This window comes from Vulpes lagopus, chromosome 1 (genome assembly GCF_018345385.1).
Source record: "Vulpes lagopus strain Blue_001 chromosome 1, ASM1834538v1, whole genome shotgun sequence".
Classification (NCBI taxonomy): Eukaryota; Metazoa; Chordata; class Mammalia; order Carnivora; family Canidae; genus Vulpes; species Vulpes lagopus.
In genome coordinates this window covers 143461696-143481607 of record NC_054824.1, presented here as the reverse complement: position 1 = coordinate 143481607, position 19912 = coordinate 143461696, and the positions used below count along the sequence as shown (strand labels likewise).

At 51.7% G+C, this 19912-nt stretch overlaps 2 protein-coding genes across 2 annotated transcripts; one reads left to right on the top strand and one right to left on the bottom strand.

The window, feature by feature from the left end:
- Nucleotides 1-218: 218 nt before the first annotated feature.
- SHE (Src homology 2 domain containing E) lies at nucleotides 219-18105 on the top strand. Its single transcript, XM_041749425.1, has 6 exons — nucleotides 219-1610; nucleotides 4081-4207; nucleotides 12062-12346; nucleotides 13357-13513; nucleotides 13953-14072; nucleotides 15359-18105. The coding sequence occupies exons 1-6, from the start codon at nucleotides 219-221 to the stop codon at nucleotides 15543-15545; spliced, it is 2268 nt and encodes a 755-aa protein (XP_041605359.1). The 3' UTR covers nucleotides 15546-18105.
- A 747-nt stretch (nucleotides 18106-18852) lies between these two features.
- Nucleotides 18853-19707, bottom strand: LOC121487556 (vegetative cell wall protein gp1-like). Its single transcript, XM_041749412.1, has one exon. The coding sequence runs from the start codon at nucleotides 19705-19707 to the stop codon at nucleotides 18853-18855; it is 855 nt and encodes a 284-aa protein (XP_041605346.1).
- Nucleotides 19708-19912: the final 205 nt, after the last annotated feature.

Genomic DNA, 19912 nt, shown 5'->3' with positions numbered 1-19912 from the left:
CTTTTTAAAGAAAAACTCAAGATACGGTTCCAAGAATGGCTGGTGTCAGCAAGCACCTCTTCTGCCACCCATCTCAGAGAGCATCTCAGACACAGATGAAGCTGATGGGGGGCCTGGGTCAATCAGTCCCCGTGGCTCATGGCTGGTATGCAAGGATTTGGAACGCAGTACGGGAGCCTCCGCAGCGCGGTCAGATTTTTTCAGCTAAAAAGTCTGTAATGGCTTTGCAACGGGAAGGGTTGGCCTCTTCCAAGGTAAAGCGCCCCCGGTCCTGCAGACGTGGAGTCTCCGCTGTCCACTCCCGCCCACCACCCCCACCAAAAGTCTCGCAGACGCACCTGGAGAGAGCAAGCCACTGCCCGGGGATAACCGCGCGCCCTGCCCCCCGGAGTGGAAACGGGGGTGCGGCCTCCCAGTGGCCTCCAGCGCCCGGGTCCCGCCGCCCCTCGCCACGCAGCCTGGTGTGCCCCGCGGCCGGGCTAGTCCACCTGCCGCCTCCGCGCCCCGGCTGCGCGCTCTGCCTCCTCGCGGCCTGCGGGCGGCGCCAGAAGGGAGGGGGGATCGTCCGGGACGCCGGGGACCCTCCGTACCGCCCCCGCCCCCGCCCCCGCCCCCACCAGACCGGCTGCGGCTCGCGCGGTGAGCGGACGCGGCGGCGCGCCAGGCTCGTGGCTGAGCGCGGGGGCCGCTCGGCGAGGGCGCGGGGGCTGCGGACCCGCAGGGGCCCCGGGCAGGCACGTGCAGCCGAGGCTCGTCTCCGCCCCCGCCCCCCCACGCGCCCCGGCCGGAGGCGCCGACCCCGGCGGATCTGGGCGGGAGGCGCCAGCCGCCGAGGGAGGGGCCCGCCGAGGGTGGGCGGCCCGCCGTCGGTCCCCGTCCGTCGCGGCGCCGATCGTGTGTCCCCGGCGAGGGTGGGCAGGGCTGTCCCGCTTCGGGGGGCCAGGGAGGGTGGGAAGAGCCCGGACGCCCCGCGGCCCGCCGCCCAGCTGAGCCCGGCCCCGGGCCCCACCCCGCCGGGCTGCGCGCCGGCCGGCCGGGGACGCGGAACAGCCCCGGGGAATGAGGCGGCCTCGGCCCCTGGCGCCCCTCCGCGTGTGCGCCGCGCCCCTCGCCCGCCTGCCCCGCGGCCCCCCCCCATGGCGGCCCGGTGGTTCAAAGAGTTCCCGCTGAACCTGAAGACGGCGTCCGAGCGCGCCCGGCCCGGTGGCGGCGGAGGCCGACTGCGCAAGAACTCGGAGGCGGGCGGCGCCGGGCCGGCCCCGGGCAAGGGCCGTAAGAACTCGGCGGCCGAGCTGGGGAGCGGCAGGGCGGGCGTCGGCGCCCCCAGGGACAGCCGGCCGCCCCGGGAGAGTCTGCAGGGCCTGATCCAGGCGGCCGCGGGCAAGGGCCGCAAGAACTCGCGGGCAGCGGACGACGAGCAGCACCGGGGCGTGGCCAGGAGCGCGGGCTGCAGCTCCTACATCGGCAGGCTCGTCAAGGTGGACGCTCAGGAGAAGAGCGGCAAGAGCAGCGCCAGCAGCACCAGCAGCTGCTCCTCGTCCGCGTCCTCGTCTCCGGCCTCCCTGGGCTCCGAGCTGGACAAGGGCAAGATTGGAAGGCAGCCAGAAACGGTGAGAACGCAGCCCCCGGGGGCCGCCTGTGCCCCCCCGCGTTGCCCCCCTGTGCCCGCCGTGGACACCCCCCTTCCCCGTACCCTCCGCCACACCCCGCCGAAGCGGACAGCGGGAGCACAGCGGGAGCGACCCCAGAGCACCTACTGAGCCCCGTGCTTCTCTGTACCCCGAGAAGGTAACTGTGTGCTTCCCTGCAACATCTGGTGACAAGGGACCATTGCACTGGTTCCATTCTTTTTTATCTTGAAAAATCCTCGTTCTAAGGATGGGGGACTCTCCAGAAACGTACTATCCATTTAATTTTGTTAGCCGTTTAGAAGAGTAATTGAGACATTCTTGTTTTGTTAAATTTGACCCCCTGATAAATGTGGTTTATTTTAATTTCGAGATCCAGGGGACTGCGGAGCCAGATCTGTGTATACATTCATGCTTCTTGAGCAGGAGTCTATGGACTTGAGAGCTTCTGGGAAGGGTTGACCGCACCCACCCAGCCCCTCCTCTGCTACCATGGAAGGCTGGTGCCGCTTCCCAGCGCTGGCTTCTTGGGCTGTGCCAGCAGCTTTGATTCCTCCCTTGCCTATTTTGCAGCAGCACAAGGAGAAGCCACCCCGGGCTTCGTGGGCTGCAGAGGGTACAGAGTGGGACCAGGAAATGCCCCTGAGGAAATCACACGGCAGAAGAGAAGGTGTTTCCTGCTTCTTACGCCCCAGAGGTTTTCTGGTTGCTGTCCAGTGTGAGGCTCTTAAGGAGCATGACCCTGTGAGGAGACCCACTCCATCTAAGTTTTTTTTTTTTTTTTTTTTTTTTTGAGTAAGGGAGAAATTATGAGCAGGGTGGAGGGGTGGAGGTAGAGAGAGAGAGAGAGAGAAGCAGACTCCCCGCTGAGCAGGGAGCCCATTGTGGGGCTCCACCCCAGGACCCTGGGATTATCACCTGAGCCGAAGGCAGATGTTTCACTGACTGAGCCCCCCAGGTGCCCCCAGAAATCAGGAGGAGCTTCCAGACCCCAGCCCAGGCTATCACTTCCTGTCATAGGAACCTTAGCTTTCTCTTGCCTGGGCTGGAACACACAGCATGCCCTGCAGGCACATGCCATGTGTGTCTACACTGGGCACTTCATATCCCCACTTCTTCTTTCCACAGATATTTACAGGGTGCCTGTACTGTGCTGGGCACCAGGGTGGGGGAGAGGTAGAAAGATGACCAAGGACCCAGCTCACCCACATATTAGCCAGCAGTCTCCCTGACTGTTGGACTCCATCTAAGCAGATCTAAGCACCGTGCAGCCATGGGCGAGAGCTGCACTCCGCAGCCCTCTGTTCCTGGGAATGCAGGACACGTGTGGAGGAGTGAGGGCTGCTCAGGTGCTCTGCGGTGGCTGCTGGGCATCCCTCCTGGGTGTCCGCCATTTTGTAGGCCATCCACTTCCAGGCAGGTTGGCCCCTCTCCTCATTTCTCTCTGTTCCTCTGAATTTCTCCAGCTAGCTCCAGTGATGCTTCTCTGTGTGTCCACAAACTGTCTGGCAAGTGTGATCGGACGTTGAAGGAAGACCTGCAGCTTCCTCCCTTCATTTTGATTCACCTTCTCTTGCCCTTCTGTTCTGATTTCTGTCCTCTTTGGCCGCAATAGGTTGTTTCTATCCTCCCAGCTGTTTGCGGTGGAGCCACATGGATAACAGGTCAAGGGCTGTGCTGTTTGTTTCCCATATAATTCCCACAAAACAACTCCTCCCTCAGAAGAGCCTGTGAAGCTCAGGCTCCCTAGCCTGGACTGTCACCCACACTGAACAACAGAACTGATCACACACCACCTTTCTGGGTACCTTTCTGTGTTTGGAAGGTTAGAGGCTCTCTGCCGCAAATGCTAACCAAAACTCTGACTGTGAGGATCTGTCTGCCCATGAGTTATTGAACCGAGGACTCCCCTGGTTCTCCTCAGGTCTGACTAGTTCTTAGACTTCTTATTGTGAAGCTTTCTGTTTGGAGGTGTTAACAGGCAAGAAACGGGCTCTCGCCAGGCTGGTAGACACTCAGTAGTCATTGGATGACCGGCTGACCTGCATCTAGATTGCTCACCAGGTGGCATTAAAAAGACCAAAATTATGGGGAAGCTGGTAGACTAAGTTCATTTTGTTCTGCTCTACGGTGACACCGTCCTCCACTCCCACCCCCCACCCCACCACCCTGCCGCCAGCAAACACATTACTGTTTGGGAGAGAGCTGGATGGAGAGATGCTGGGGCACAAGCAAGAGCTTGGGTGAATGGTGGCCAGTCAGTTATACCACCAGAATCAGTCAGATGTTTGCCCACTTGATAATGTGGATAGTTACATGATTCAGTGCAAATGCCATTTACAGCTGGCTGGAAACCTTGACTCAAGTCTGCAGACCGGTAGTCACCATCTTGATACCAGCAGCCATTCTGGTGCTTGATAACCCGGCAGCTCTCCTCTCTGGTTCTCTTAAGGTCATCATTTTAGAAGACTATGCTGACCCTTATGATGCCAAAAGGACGAAGGGTCAAAGGGACGCAGAGAGAGCAGGAGAGAATGATGGCTACATGGAGCCCTATGACGCACAGCAAATGATAACAGGTTTGTAACTGGGAACATGGGTGGACCCAAGTCTCACACGCTGGCAGTGACAGCTGCTGACCTGCGTGTTTGGGGAAGAGGAATAACAGGGCTGAACCAGACCTTGTTGACTGGAAGTAAGAGAAGTCGGACCCAGAAGTAAGGTCAAAATATCTAGTTAACTTCCTTTATGGTTTTATATCCTTTGGTGTCAGAATTTGCAGGATCTTTAAAGTTTTTCTGATTCTGTGCAAAATGATACTTGTGAGTTTGCTTAGAACGTGACGTTCAGTGTTGAGATTGTTTATATGCATTTCTTGGCCACTTTGAAAGCTTTGACATTCGTCATGGAAGTTGAGACTCTCGAGATGCCGAGGAACTAATACACACTTAGAGGATTTCATGTTTTTGGAAGGTACGCACATGACCCCGCATTAACAGTGGAAGATTGATTTCTCAAGAAGCTCTACAACATTGGAGCAAAAAAATTAAATACTAATCAGTGTGAGCTGAGCCATGCAATGCAAACCTCCTAAAATCAAACTCAACTGATCCTGTAGCTTTTCAGGTCGGAACATTCTCACTTGAGCAGAGCAATCACCCTGTCATTTTTTTTTTAATTTTATTTATTTATTCATGGGAGACACAAACACACACAGAGGGAGGCAGAGACACAGGCAGAGGGAGAAGCAGGCTCCATGCAAGGAACCTGATGTGGGACTCCATCTTGGGGCTCCAGGATCACACCTTGGGCTGCAGGCGGCGCTAAACCGCTGCGCCACCGGGGCTGCCCTCACTCTGTCATTTTTAGTGTTAGATCTTTCCCTTTTATTCATAATTCTTTTTAAGGTCATGTATATGATACTTAAAAATAACATGAACTAAGTTATTTAGATATATTTGTGGAATTTAGAGTAAATAGTTTATTCACCCAGTTTTTTCTTAAATGGTCTTCAATCCATAGTGACAAATGTTTTTCTGAGAGCTGAGCATTGCTCCCTTCTCTGAGTGTTTCGTGCCTGGAGAAGGACTCGGCCACATGCTCAAGACTCTGTCCCCCCCATTTAGAGACAGATTGAAAAGCTGTCAGGGCACAGGCTTCACAGGCATGGTCCAAGGCGGTGAGTACAGAGAAGTCAGCATCCTGGAAGGGTCAGGGCAGGCTTTAGAATGAAAATGAGCCACAGCAGGAAAGGGGCGCCGCGTCCTGCTTCCCTGCTCACAGAGATAAGACTGCGCTCTGGGAGGGTGTACCCTGGCCAGTCTGTGACCCTGAAGGTCACTGGACTGTGACCTCTAATGAAATCTGTAAATGAAAGGAAGTGAAAATGAACTTAGTCAGAATTTTAAAAAATATCAGAGGCTTTGAAAGGAATAGGGGAAAAAATTTAGTTTTACATGAAATTAAGGGAAAAAATACTCTATAAAAGAAAAGAAGACTTAATTTTGATTTATTTTTCTTCTGTCCTTTAGTTTTTATTCTTCTCTTTCTCTTTTACCAGAATAAGTAGTTTATCTACACTGTCCCAGCTGTTTATTTCTGAGGCCACACTGATAATAGGGGGAAATGCCCTGCTTTTTTCCCCCCTATATAATCCCCACAAGACTTGGTGCTTATGGACTCCAGGAGACTCCCCTTCGTACAAAATGCCATTTACATTTTGAGATGTAAATGAGTCAGAGTCAGAGAGACTCTGACTTCCCTGTGCTCATAGACTTTTTAAGATATAGCAGAAATCAGAACCCAGATCTCCCCACTCCCGATCGAGTGGTCTGCCTCCTATACCATGTCATCTCTGCCCATGTTGGAAATGGTGTAAGCAAACGCACTTCATGCTTTCCACGTGAGTAAGGCATCTTTCCACTCAGACTCATGAAGACGGTTGTACTGAAAAGTCAGAATCGTCCAACATGAAGTAAATGTAATGATAATAATAGTGGTTAATATTTGAGCATTTATTAAGTGCCAGGCTTTGTTTACAATTTTTTTTTTAAGTTTTCATTTATTTATTCATGAAAGACACAGAGAGAGAGGGCGGCAGAGACACAGGCAGAGGGAGAAGCAGGCTCCATGCACGGAGCCTGACGCGGGACTCGATTCCGGGTCTCCAGGATCACACTCTAGGCCAAAGGCAGGCACTAAACCACTGAGCCACCCAGGTGTCCCCCTCTGTTTACAATTTCTGTGAATACATTTATTTAGGAATGTAAGATTATCCAATTGGAGAATAAATTTATTAAACATCTAAACTACTAATTTTTTAAAAAATTGATAGCTTATTTTGTTTTAAGAAAATCCATGAATTTGTCTCCTTTAAAATCTATATCAAAGAGTCTGTCTCAGATCAGTAGAGAATACACCTCCTATTCTACCCACACACCCCACAGCTGGACAGAATAACAGGAAGTGAGTTTATCGGAAGCTGGAAATAAAAGATATGCTGCTGGGGATTTTTGTTTTTGTTTTTGTTTTTGTTTTTAACCTTCTACCTTTTCAATTTGCTCCTTTATGCTTGGTTGTCATGTCCAATTTCAGAAATGTTTCTTATTTCTTGAAAACATTAGAGACATTTCTTTAATTTGGGCATTTTTCAGGACATGAACAGGCCCTAGCAAACACCAGCCCCTGTCCTGCCTTGCTGGCCCCCACGAGGTGGGGGTAGCACACCTGATTCAATGCTGTTCATAATATTATCTTACAACATCTAACAAATACTTGTTAGGTATTTATTTATCATGTACCAGGCCCTGTGCTGGGCTCTGGGCATCCAGGAAACAAGACCCACGTGACCCAAGTCCTTGTGATCCGACCTTACAACCCAAGAGGCAAACAGACAAGGAAATATGTCCTGGAGAAGTGCGAGTGCCATGAAATACAGAGTGAGAATCACCGTCTGCATCAGGCAACAGACGAATAGACAGAAAAGGCATTTATTAACCTCCTGTGGTCCAGTAACTATGGGAGCCAGACTCCCTGGATCCCCCCCAAAACTTTGCTCTTAACTTTAAAAGCTAAAGAATCTATACATTTATGAATAAATTCTCTTTTAGATTTACCCAAAGGATTGTTCATAAAAAGATAGGATTATGAATATAAGGCAGTATTATTGTAAACCTCTCTGTTGTTCTGCTTAAGTACATTTTAGCTAAATAATTAGCAGAAATATTCTATCTATTGAGCATGATGAGTTCTGGCTGCCAAATGAAAACTTTAGCACCGGAAGGGTCTTGAGCCATCTGCTGAGACCATATCGTTTGGTAGGAAAACTGCTTCCAAGCTGGCATCCTGTATGTTGGTGCCAGGCTTACCATCCAGCTGCCTAAATCCTATAGCTCTGTATGGTGGTGGTAGAAGTCGCCAGCCCGCAGTGAGGGTGCCGAAGTTCGGAACCATTCCACAATGTGTCCGCGTGAAGAGTGCAGACATTGGGTCATCCGTGTCTGCTTTTACTTGCCATACCCTGTCTCAGGTGATTTTAAGTTTTATTTTTGCCTACAAATGGTTTTTGTTGGCTTGTCCAAATAGTCAAATCTAAAGGATGACCTCAGTGTTGGGGTGTCCCTTTAAAAAATCCGTTTTGGAAAAAAAAAATAGACTTTTTGATTTATCTAATTTGTCTATACTTCCCTTGTAAAACTTTGAATTTCAGGGCTCCTAGATTATATCTGCTTTTGTTCAGATCTTTAGATTTATTTGATAAGGAAATATTCAAATCATTTATTTTTTAGGGAGAGCTAGGGGAGGGGCAGAGGACAGAGACTCCCCTCTAAGCTTGGAACCCAAGTTGGGGCTCGATCTCATGACCCTGAGATGACCTGAACCAAGATCACAACCTGAGCCAAAATCAAGAGTTGGTCACTTAACCAACTGAGCCACGAGGTGCCCCTATTCATTTTAAATAAAAAAATGAGAGTATTAATGAAAGATGTGACCACGGGCACCTGGTTGGCTCAGTGGTTGAGCGTCTGCCTTCAGCTCAGGTTGTGATTGATCCAGGGTCCTGGGATCGAGTCCCACATCGGGCTCCCTGCAGGGAGCCTGCTACTCCCTCTGCCTATGTCTCTGCCTCTCTCTCTGTGTGTCTCTCATGAATGAATAAATAAAATATTTTTTAAAAGATTTTGACTTGAAATAGCCCTTTTCTGATTCTGAATGAAAAACAGCCTCTGAGTCTGTAAGTTTATCGTTTTGCAAGCATTGTGAGATGGGACGGGAAAGGTGCATTATAGAAATGTGATTAACATTCTGTGTGAACTCTGGGGTGGAAAGGCAGGGGCCCGGGGAGCTGGCAATAAACGGCTCCCCTGACCACGCACGGCCTCAATTTATTCACCTGTGAAAATGGGCTCACACATTTCTCAGTGCATCACACAGATAGCTTCACGAAAATGCTGGTGTAACACACCTGGTGCACGCATGTCCAATGCATGGAGTCATTCCTTAGACACTCCAGAGAGAACTGCATTTTCCAAGAGAATTGCAGACAAGCGTAGAGGAATAGTAATTGCCAACTGCTGTCAGCTTTAGTAAGGGTCTTGCGTGGGCCCAGGCCAGCCCAGCAGGTGGTGTTTATCTACGGCCACCACGGTGTGTTGTCGCCGAGGTAAATGGCCTCTATCATCGGAGCAGAGCCGGGGCGTAGCTTCCTCTGGCTGTTTCCTCCTCCTCAGCCCTGTTTCCTCTCAGAGCTAGCTCTCCACGTCAGGGGCTGCTCTCCCCCAGGAAGGTCGGAGCGTGGCTCCAGAATTGTTTCTGTTTCTATGGCGCCACAGGCAGAGGGCAGCCAGGTGCTGGGGTGGATGGGGCCGGGGAGGGGACGGTGTGCTCAGGCCCTGCTTTCCCCTAATTAAACATTGTTTTCAAGGTGATAATACCTCGCAAATTTTGTTCCACCCCAGGGCCATCCCAGGAAGGAGCATGGCTGGCCACACGCTCCCCGGGGACTGGGCTCACAGGCCAACCCAAGGACGAGAAGGGCAGGGCCTCCCCTCCTGCACACACACACGTGATGACAACCCAAGGTCCTAATTATTGACCATCGTTTCAACACAAACATTGAAATTTCCTGGTGATCAGGACTCTGGTCTTTTTTTTTTTTTTTTTTTTTTTTTTTAGATTTTATTTATTCGTGAGAGACAGAGAGAGAGGGAGAGAGGCAGAGACAGGCAGGGGGAGAAGCAGGCTCCATGCAGGGAGCCCGATGTGGGACTCGATCCCGGGACTCCAGGATCAGGCCCTGGGCTGAAGGCAGGTGCTAAACCACTGAGCCACCCAGGGATCTGGACTCCAGTCTTAAGGTTGGAATCAAGTCTCCGTTTCTTTCAGCTGGGGCAGAGGTGAGGACCGTGGGAAAGGTGACCCCCCCCCCCGGCAACCAGGCAGCCCAGACCAAGGACAGACTTGGGTTTTGATCAGAAACTTAAAATTTCTAAATTCACCCTTTCAATTATTTTGTGTTTTCTCTTTCCTCTTTCTTAGCTTTATAGAAACGTTCTTTTTAAAAAAAATTCCAGCCCTATCTTACTAGACCAGGAGCAGAGTGTTTTTCATTCTCTGGAACTAGAATAATGGAAAGGAGGGTTAGGATTGAAAGTCAAGAGGCAGGGATCCCTGGGTGGCGCAGTGGTTTGGCGCTTGCCTTTGGCCCGGGGCGCGATCCTGGAGACCCGGGATCGAATCCCACATCAGGCTCCCGGTGCATGGAGCCTGCTTCTCCCTCTGCCTATGTCTCTGCCTCTCTCTCTCTCTCTCTCTCTCTCTGTGACTATCATAAATAAATAAAAATTTTAAAAAAAATTAAAAAAAAAAAAAAGTCAAGAGGCAGGACAGAGAGGCAGCCCTGTGTCCTGCCCGGCTCTCAGCAGGGCATCAGACAGCTCCAGACACCACTTGGATGTGGGGGATTCAGACCTGGGGGAGCCCCTGTCCAATGACAGGATGGCCGTGGAGGGAAGGCTCAGATGGGAGCTCTGGGGCCCAGGAAGGGTGCAGGTGCTTCTGGGGCTTCGCTTCCCAGGAGAATCCTGGGCCCTAGAGCTGCTGAATTGGGGTTCTGATGACGGGCCGGGCATCAGGGCGCTCTGGCAAGCTATGGATGTGAGGTGTCGGGTTGGAGCTAGCTACATTCGGGGCCCCTTCAGAATTAGAACCTAATCCTGAAGCCAGTGTCACCCTTTTGGATTTAGGGTCCTGGTTTTCCTACTTTACCTTGAATGTTTCATTTGTCATCCCCTCCTTGGGACGGAAATCAGTAAGTCTACTCCCCAATGTCGCCAAGCCTGTTTCAAGTGACTGGCCCTTTCGTGCTCATCTGGCCTCTCCCTCTGTTTCTTTGCTGACACTTCTCCCTCCGCCCACCCGGACAATAGCAGCAACTTCCTCCTATGTAGAGGATAGGGAAGGAGTCCCCACACGGCCACAGACTCTGGAGACTCACTGCTGGGCCTGGGGGCTGTGCCAAGCCACCCGCACCTGGTCGGTAGACTGTTGAGAGCTCACAGGGCTGGAGCAGTGCCCCGAGATGCTTGCACTTAGGAAGGTTCTAGACTGTATCCAGGTGGGCGGATTGGAGGCCTTGTGGTGGGCGGTTAGAAGAAATGCAGCACACTCTGGGGCCAGGCTCCAGCTCTAAGGCCTGTGGATCCCAAGCTGGCCAGTCCCACACACTGCTGGCTCCAGCCTGCTGCTGAGGCAGCTTAGCTGCTGCTTGGTTTTTGGATCCTTTACTTCCAATGAAACACAGACATAATCCATGTGACCTGTTTTTTTTTTTTATTATTTTTATTTATTTATGATAGTCACACAGAGAGAGAGAGAGAGGCAGAGACACAGGCAGAGGGAGAAGCAGGCTCCATGCACCGGGAGCCCGACGTGGGACTCGATCCCGGGTCTCCAGGATCGCGCCCTGGGCCAAAGGCAGGCGCCAAACCGCTGCACCACCCAGGGATCCCTCCATGTGACCTGTTACACAGCATAAGATGTATGGCATGTGGAGCATCCTGAACTGTTTATCCTTGCCTTTACAACTTGTGCATTTGGAGCGTGGCACGTCCACCCTCCTGCTCCCTGGCCCCATGTTCCCTCCTGGCCTCTGTCCTCTGAGCCCCTCTCTCGCTTCCCCCTGGGGTCCCCGCCCTGTATCTCCACTCAGGCAGGTTCCTCCCCTGGAAGTGACCTCCTCTGTCACAGTAAACCCACCTTCCATTTCTCTTCCACTTGGAGTCAGTCCAAGCGCAGTGGCTTCTGGAGCCCAGCTTCCTGCTCTTGCATCCAGGCTCTGCCACATTTGGGTTTGGACGGTTACCCTAAACTCTGCACTTCAACTTTCTCTTCTGTAAAATTAGGGAAATAACGGTACCCGCCTTGTTGGGCAGTTGTGAAAATCAGTGCACCCAAGATGATGTTAGCTGTTTCTCTTCATCCTGCAGTGATCAGCCTGTCACGTATTATTTGTGAATGTGTCTGGCTCCCAGTCTTTTGAAACCACCTAGAAGTCCAGAACTCCATCCAGCATAGGTAAACATCTGCCCTCAGGTTATGTGGCCCAGTGCTGGGAACACGGCAGACAGCTCTTCTTACAATACTATGGTTTCAGCTTTCTAGGCCAGTGGCACCCCAGGGCCATGGGGCAGGTACCCTGTGGCCATGTCCCTTCCCGCTCGCAGCCGGGGGCCCCAGAGGCACGTGTGTTCAGGTGCTTCCTGCTCGTCGGGCCCGGCTGCGTACCTGGCTCAGGTGCCTGGAGGAAGGTGTTGGGCACACTATGGAGTGAGCTCCGTGTTCTCTGCCACCTCTATCCAGACAGCAGGAGCTCGGTTCATTAGGGGCTTCCTAGGCCTTTTCCTGTGAAGGTTTGGTCTGTGGTGTGTTTTCAGAAATCCGACGCCGAGGTTCAAAGGACCCCCTGGTGAAGGCTCTCCAGCTGCTTGAGGGTGCCTGTGAGCTGGGCGAGAACAGCGCGAAAACGGAGACTTTGGCCAAGAGACGGAGCTCAAAGGAGCTCCTGGGGAAGCCTCCCCAGCTGTATGACACGCCCTACGAGCCAGCAGATACAGCTCCTGACCGGAGGGCACGGCTGCCTGTGGAGGATGAGAGGCCAGCGGCCGAGTACGAACAGCCCTGGGAGTGGAAGAAGGAGCAGATTGCGCGGGCACTGTCAGGTGAGGGTCCCCCGCCCCGCACTCCCCTGGCCTTCCTCCCTGCGGCCCCTGCGCCTGCACATCTGGGGGCCTGAGATTGCACCTGTGCCTTTGGCGGCTGAAAACTCCCAGTCTGATGGCTGCCTGCTTGCCTGCCCCTCAGGCTCTGAGGTTGGAGCAGCTCTTACCAGCTCCTCCGTGGTGCTCCCCCTCAGAGCCAACGACGTTTCTCCTTAGACGATGGCAACACTGGGTCAGCACATCACGGACGGTGCTTGGGGGCCTGCCGAACTCGCTTGTTTTTTCGTCCTACGGGAATCTGTTCTCTGAGAATGACGGCAGAGGGGGTTAATGAGCAGGGTCAGTAGAGGGAGGGATATTCTTCCTTTTGCTTCTCCCAGGGTGTAGCTTTTCTGCCCAGCTGAAACCTTAGGAACACAGACCCTCCTTTTCCTTGGATTTAAAAGAGGGATGCCCGTTCCATCCCCTGATAGAGCAGGCTGCTATGGCCAGAGCGTAGAGGGGCAGGATGCCTGACTGCCAGTACCTGAGGCCATCGGCTTGAGTCCCATGGCCTGTGGCCCCATGGGCACTGGCTCTCCCGCAGACGCCAGCCCCTGCGGCTCCAGACCGTCTGTGTTCTGTCCGGCCCAGGTGCCAGAGTGGCTATCATCCCATAGGTTTTGCTTCCAAGTGCAGTTCTCTGTTTTAATGATTTCATAGTAAAAACTGCTTCTTTGGTTTCATAGAATGAGATGCTCTTGCTTTTTTTTTTCTAAATATATTGAAGTAGAAGTTTTTAGAAGTACATGCCCATGTGTCCTGGCACCCCCACCCCACGCATCTCCCCACATGGGAGATGGGCATGTCCCAGGAAGGTGGCCATGGAGGATATCTGCGGTCAGGGTATCTGCAGGGCACGCTGTTATGATGGGGCCTCCTTCCTAAGCTGAGCCAGGCAAGGGGGTGTTTTCTCCAATGTGCACACGGGCCGCCCTGGGGGCTCTGAGGTGAACGAGCCCTCTTTCCAGTCCAGTTTGAAGGCTCTGACCGACCTTCCGTCAAGGAGGACACAGTGAAGCAGCACCAGCGGCAGAAAAGCTGGACGCAGAAGATCCTGAAGCCAGCTGCCTCAGACCACAGCGAGGGCGAGAAGGTGGACCCAGCCCTGCCACTGGGGAAGCAGCCGTGAGTGTCCTCCTCCCGCACGCCCCACATGAGGGCTGGGGCCTGCCCTCGAGGTGGGGGAACCTCGCCCATGTCACAGGATTATTTTTGTTCATGAGTTCACGTCTGGGTGGGGCTAATATTATTAGTGAAAACCCGTCTCCAAAGCCCATTTTGTGCAGAATAGAAAGTGCACTACATCCTAAGAGCCTGGCTTTAAATTTCATTTTCTGGTACAGACTGAACACTTAAATGACACCAGCTCTATTAAGTCCCTTTCACAGGATCGATAGGTTTTGTGCCCAGGATCACCCACACCTGTACCTTGTCTTGTCTGAACATGAAGCAGGGTCCAGATCAGGCTATTGAGCTTCCCCCAGAACTGCATTAGAAACAGTCCTCTGTGGAGCGGGGCCCTGTCGGGGTCTGTATTTTGACAATGGTGCCTCCCCCTTTACAGTTGGTATCATGGTGCCATCACCCGTGCAGAGGCCGAGAGTCGACTCCAGCCCTGCAAAGAAGCTGGTTATCTGGTTCGAAACAGCGAGTCGGGGAACAGCAAGTACTCCATTGCACTGAAGTGAGTGCGGGAGCTGCGTGGGGCTCCACAGAGGGGGCAGGGAAGGGGGCGGTTGGGGTGAGGAGCATAACGAGTGGCCTTTCATCTCAGGCACAGGACCTGTCAGAAAAGACCCAGTGTGATGGGGGTTCTCAGGGTGCATATTGCCAGGAGACGCAGCGCCCTTGCTGGAACCGTGGGATGTGAGAGGCTCAGGTTGGCAAGCCCGTTGGGAGGGAGGTAGATGCCCCATAGTCTCCTGTGATAATGCGGGCCTCTCTTGTCCCTGTTTGTGCTGAACGTTCCCTGACCCATGAGGTCCAGCAGAGAGAATCCATAAGACAAAAAGAGAGTTTCCAACGAGACAGATTGGTGGTTCTCTTATTCTCTAGCATTTGTGACTTTCAGATCCTTGATGTCAAAATGCCATGTGCAGTTTTGATACCAGTTTCTTGTGGGGAAGGAGGAAACGCTGACTTGCTGTTACTTCCCTGTTTAATTGAACCAGAACGTTCATTCTTGCACGAGGGGCCTGGTGGAGCTTGTATTATGGAAATTCTCGCTGCCCTGTGGGCTCAGCGGTGCTGTGTTGGAGGATCATTGTCAAAGCCCTACCAGAGTTTCCTTCCTGAGGAAGCTAAGCCCCTGCAGCTGAAACAATCAGACAGGCTGGGGGTGTTTGAGCAACGTGGCTTGCAGAGCAGGGCCAGCCAGCAGATACACAATACCAGGAATAGCTCTGCCGTGTTCCTGAAACAGGGCTTGTGGGGTAGATCTTGGGCCTTAATATACAACTAGAACAGCCTTCCAATGTGGGGGTGGGAAGGGAGGGAGGAGGAAACTGGGTTGGTTTTTGTTGTTGTTGTTGTTGTTATATTATCTGGGGGAGGGAAGAGGGCAGTAAACCTTATGTGTCCTTGTCCCATGACCAAGAAGGTTTTTTTTTTGTTTCTGTTTTTGTTTTTGTTTTTTTTAATAAGGTGGGTTTAAACCTCACATTTGTAATCTGGCAATTCAGAAGACAGGGGAACTGGGCTTTGGTTTTCTTCATCTTTTTTGGTCCAGTCCCTGATGCCTTGTGTGTATGAAGGACAAACAACGCAAGATGCCCCACCATAGCCAAGGACTTCAAGGCCCTCTGTGATCCCCCTAGACTGCACAGTGTGTTTCTGTTGGCATCTGTGACCGCTCCAGGGACAGGACGGGCAAGACTGCCAGTCAACCGTGACTGGCCAACACGGTTGTCAGTGGGGAGGGACCCCTGGCCACCTCATTCATGGCTCCTCCTTGGTTTTGTTTTGGTCTAGGACTAGTCAAGGGTGTGTCCACATCATAGTGGCCCAGACCAAGGACAACAAGTACACACTGAACCAGACAAGCGCAGTCTTCGACAGCATCCCTGAGGTTGTACACTACTATTCCAACGAGAAGCTGCCTTTCAAGGGGGCAGAACACATGAGCTTACTCCACCCTGTGCACAGCAAGCTTCACTAGAGAGCCCGCCAGCAACGGCCCTGGCTGGTCACCCCCACCCCCCTGAGAAGGGTGTCAGCACCCAGCCAGCAGCAGGGGATGAGACTACGCTGCAGTCATTGGTGGGAAGTGGGTGTCTCCGTCCAGAAGTCAAAATCTTTGGCCTTACATCCATTCTGTGACACTTGGTTACTGACCAAGTGGCTTTTCTGCAATAAGAAGTCATAATTTACCAGGTGCCTCCTCTCTCTGGAGTAGGCAGGTGGAGGGTGAGTCCGGGAATATTAAGGTTTTCCAAAAATGTACTTGTTTTTACCTGAACACCTGGTCTCTAAACAAACCGACAAAAATGCAATTGGTTTTTATGTAAGGCAATAAAAAATGGTCATGTGGACCAGAAAAGCATGTATCACGGATCCATCCTGGGGAAAAAGGATGAATAGTGGAAAACAAGTGCACAGTGGACGACTTGGAGAAAATGTCCTGCTTCAGCTCTGGAGTCCATGGAAATTCAACTCTCAAGAGATTATTCTGTTGCTCAGCCTTCTAAGAAAGTTTATGTTTCCTCCATCTCTGTGGACTTTTTCACCGTTATCATCAATATAAACATAAGTAAGAAGGAAGATGCCCCTGATTGAAGAATCAGCAATATAGATTAAGCATTGGTAGCATTATAATTCTGAATTATAGAATAAAATAATGATTTCATTCTTGATTTTTTAAAAATCTGAAAATTTGCACAGCTCAACTTATTGCATAATTATACAGAGCTTCTAAATCTTTCGTTTCACCTTCAGACATTTCAGTTGTTAGGGTATGGTTTTTAATTTTGGTCCCCCCATTAGATTTACCTTGTATTTCCGAGTAAATTTTAAATATACGTACCTCTGTCCTAAGGATCTGAGTGCCTGAACTGGGTCTATAACACCTGCAGCGGCTCTTTGCAGAATGACCAGTTCACATTGTAAACAAATGGTTTTGAAGACTGAGGTTCCTCTACCACTCCTTAAGATATTAAATTAATACTCATAGTATTATCATCCTTATGGATATTGTGAACTTCTATTGCCAGTTTACTTACTGTGAAAATAAAAATAAACCATGAGACTGGCATTCTGTGAGGAGGCCCCAGCAAGTGGCCAAGAATGACAGCTGAGCAGGTGCTTCTGTCTCTGGCTTTGCTGTGTGGCTTTCAGAACTGATCCAGATGCAAGTGCGCTGCCATCCATGAAAAGTTCACTTTTGTAGCTTCTTTTAAATACATGAAAAAGGTTGATTTGGTTCATTTTTAGGAAAGTGTATCTTTCTAGTTCTTAGTTATCATTTTATTATTATGGTTAGTAAATACCTGCTTCTTTATTCAATTAAGGTTGTAGCCAAACAGTTGTGTGATCTTTGATTTAAAAAATTTGAGAGGAACTTTTTCTTACTGAATCTCAATGATTTTATTAATAGGGTGTCTGTTTTTTAAATACTGATAGAATTTTTAAAATGTATATTAGTTCATGTGTGACATCTTTAGTCCAGATTTCTAAAAATTTTTAGCATCTATTAGTTCCAATTCCATTCAACAAATATTTATTATCTTCCATATACAAATAATTCATTTATTAAACTTATTTTTAGTTCAACATTCTAGAAGTGAAAGCTTATTTTTTAAACTTATTCTACAAAATATAGCAGTTATCCTAATTTTAATAAATGCTAAAAAGCCTTGTCAAGTTTTCCATGTGCACTCAATGTTTGTTGGCCCATTCCCAGCAATGGTGACAAATGTATAACAAAACACCATCTTGAAAGCAAACCTGATGCATTAGGTATTTATTAAGCTTCTATTGTATGCTCAGTATTGTGCTTTCTCCACACTGGTTCCCTGGACAGTTATATCATTTTATTTGTGTCATTGAAAGTAAAGATGTGGAGTTTGTATGTGGTCCAGGTCCTACACAGCAACGCAGGGGCTGGAAGAAGAAACGTACATTAGAGCTGAGCTGCCATGTTCTTCCTGGGGTTCTGAGCCTCTTGACAGAAGCAGGGGCTTAACTGTGGCTGTGGCAGCGCAGGCGCCCTGTGCTCAGAAGACAGGCCGGGCAGGTGTCCCTTGCGGGCGTCCCTGATGGCTTCCTCTGGAGGCCTCCTGGACCAGCTGATCTGAACTGCAGACACCTTTCCTCTTGGAGCCCCTGGTGCTTGGGCTTTTTGTCGTTTTGTATTCATATACATATTGTGTCTCCATTCTTTTGAGTTACCTCTATCTCTCAGAATCAGATTTTCTGATACTTCCCGGAGAAAATTCTGTTCTCTAGCAGATTGGAGCTCGCCTGCCTTAAATGTGGCACCGGGAGCTCCCTGCGCCTGTGCACCTTCTCCATCACACCCCTTTGTAAACCACACTCTGCGCAGACTTCCTCGATGAATTTATTTAGTTGCTTCATTTCAGGCCATAAGACATTTCTGTTCACTTTGCTGCCATAGCGGTTTCTATCAGGATGAATTTCAACCAGAGGAGTTGTCTGTTTAAATAAGTAGGAATAAAATAGTGGAGTGCATTATGATATGTACAAAAAGGAAAATATTGAGGGGCGCCTGGGGAGTGCAGTTGGTTGTGTGTCCAACTTTTGATTTTGGCTACGATCATGATCTCAGGGTGGTGGGATCAGCCCCATGTCAGGCTCCCCACTCCCCAAAGAGTCTGCTGGAGATTTCTTCTCCCTCTGCCCCTCCCCCATATTCGTGCCCCCTCTCTCTCTAAAATAAATCTTTTTTTCAAAAAAGGAAAATACCAATATGCCTACTCTCTTTTGGAGAGAGAAATGTCCTTTTAAGTTATCCAGAGTACTTTCTCAAGCATTTATGAAAAGAGCCTTCATTCTCTGCTGAATCGTTACCTATCTATTGGCCTCTGCCACAGGATGGGGAGGTGGGCTGATGGTTTTGAGACATGTGGGAAAATAGTCCTGATTTATTAAGTGGATTATTCAACTTCTATTACTCTGTTAATGGCCATTGTGAGTAACTGTTAATACTGGATTGAGCAGATCCAAGCATCTAGGATATTCTACACTAGGGTGGCCTTTCCGTTCTATGAAAATATTGTCTTTCCATCAGTCTAGAGGGAACGCGAAGATGTCTGCATCTCACTTCCCCTCTCATCCTTTCAGTAGTCGCCGAATTTCTGTGACCCTTTGTCACTCAGGAGCGCTCTCCCACTTGCCACAAGCGTCACTACTTGGGCCTCGCGGTCTCTTTAGAATCATCCTCTTTATTCTAGCCTCCGCTTTTTGTGCCCCAGGAACTTGTACTTGGAGACTCCCGGCCTGGAGCAGCCTCACTTCCTCCAGCGATTCCTGACCCCACAGGAGCGAAGAGACAGCGCGTTACTGCCACCTGCCGGAAGCTCGGCAAATGGCCTCAGGCCGGGCTTGGGGGAGGGCGTTCTGAAGTGTCGGCAGCGGCTGAGACCGGACGGGGCGGGAGGACGCGGGCGCGGATGGGGCCGGGGCCGGGGCCGAGGACGGGGCGGGCGGGCGCAGACGGGAACGGGGCACCGGGACGGGGAGAGCGCGCGGGCGCAGGCGGGGACGGGGTCGGGGGACGGGGACGGGGAGAGCGCGCGGGCGCAGGCGGGGACGGGGCGGGGCGGGCGCAGGCGAGGACGGGGGACGGGGCGGGCGCAGGCGAGGATGGGACGGGGATGGCGTGGGCGTAGGCGGGGACCGGGACCGGGAGAGCGCGCGGGCGCAGGCGGGGACGGGGGACGGGGCACCGGGACGGGGAGAGCGCGCGGGCGCAGGCGGGGACGGGGCGGGGCGGGCGCAGGCGAGGACGGGGGACGGGGCGGGCGCAGGCGAGGATGGGACGGGGATGGCGTGGGCGTAGGCGGGGACCGGGACCGGGAGAGCGCGCGGGCGCAGGCGGGGACGGGACGGGGCGGGCGGGGCCGGGGAGAGCAGGCGGGGCCGGGGGACGGGGCGGGCGCGGGCGGGGCCGGGGGACCCGGAGGGCGCAGGCGGGACACGAGGCGCAGCCGCTGCCATCCCGAAGCCCGGCTTCCTGTGCGGAAGGCAGGCGGCTGTGCGGCGCGGGTGCGGCTGAGAGCCCTGCGCCCTTGGGCCGCGGGTCTCGTCGTCGGCCAGTGAACAGCTGGCAACAGGCCCTGGAGATGGGCATTGCATTCTGTCATGTCCGTAACCATTCGGTTATTTTGTTAGGGAGCTGTGACATTTGAACATAACTAATACATACTTCTGATGCTTGAGAATATCTGGAGATCCTAGGTGAGGCCAGTGCCCGTCTGGAGTGCTTTGGTAAATTATATGGAGACTGTACAATTTCTGGATGTGTTGCAGCTGCCAGTACAAGCCACGTGCCCTCCTGAAAATGGTTGA

Coding starts and splice junctions, on each gene's coding strand:
- SHE (XM_041749425.1), top strand. CDS start 219: ATGGCTTTGCAACGGGAAGGGTTGGCCTCTTCCAAGGTAAAGCGCCCC. Junction 1,611..4,080: donor TTGGAAGGCAGCCAGAAACG/GTGAGAACGCAG, acceptor GGTTCTCTTAAG/GTCATCATTTTAGAAGACTA. Junction 14,073..15,358: donor AAGTACTCCATTGCACTGAA/GTGAGTGCGGGA, acceptor GTTTTGGTCTAG/GACTAGTCAAGGGTGTGTCC.
- LOC121487556 (XM_041749412.1), bottom strand. CDS start 19,707: ATGACAGAATGCAATGCCCATCTCCAGGGCCTGTTGCCAGCTGTTCAC.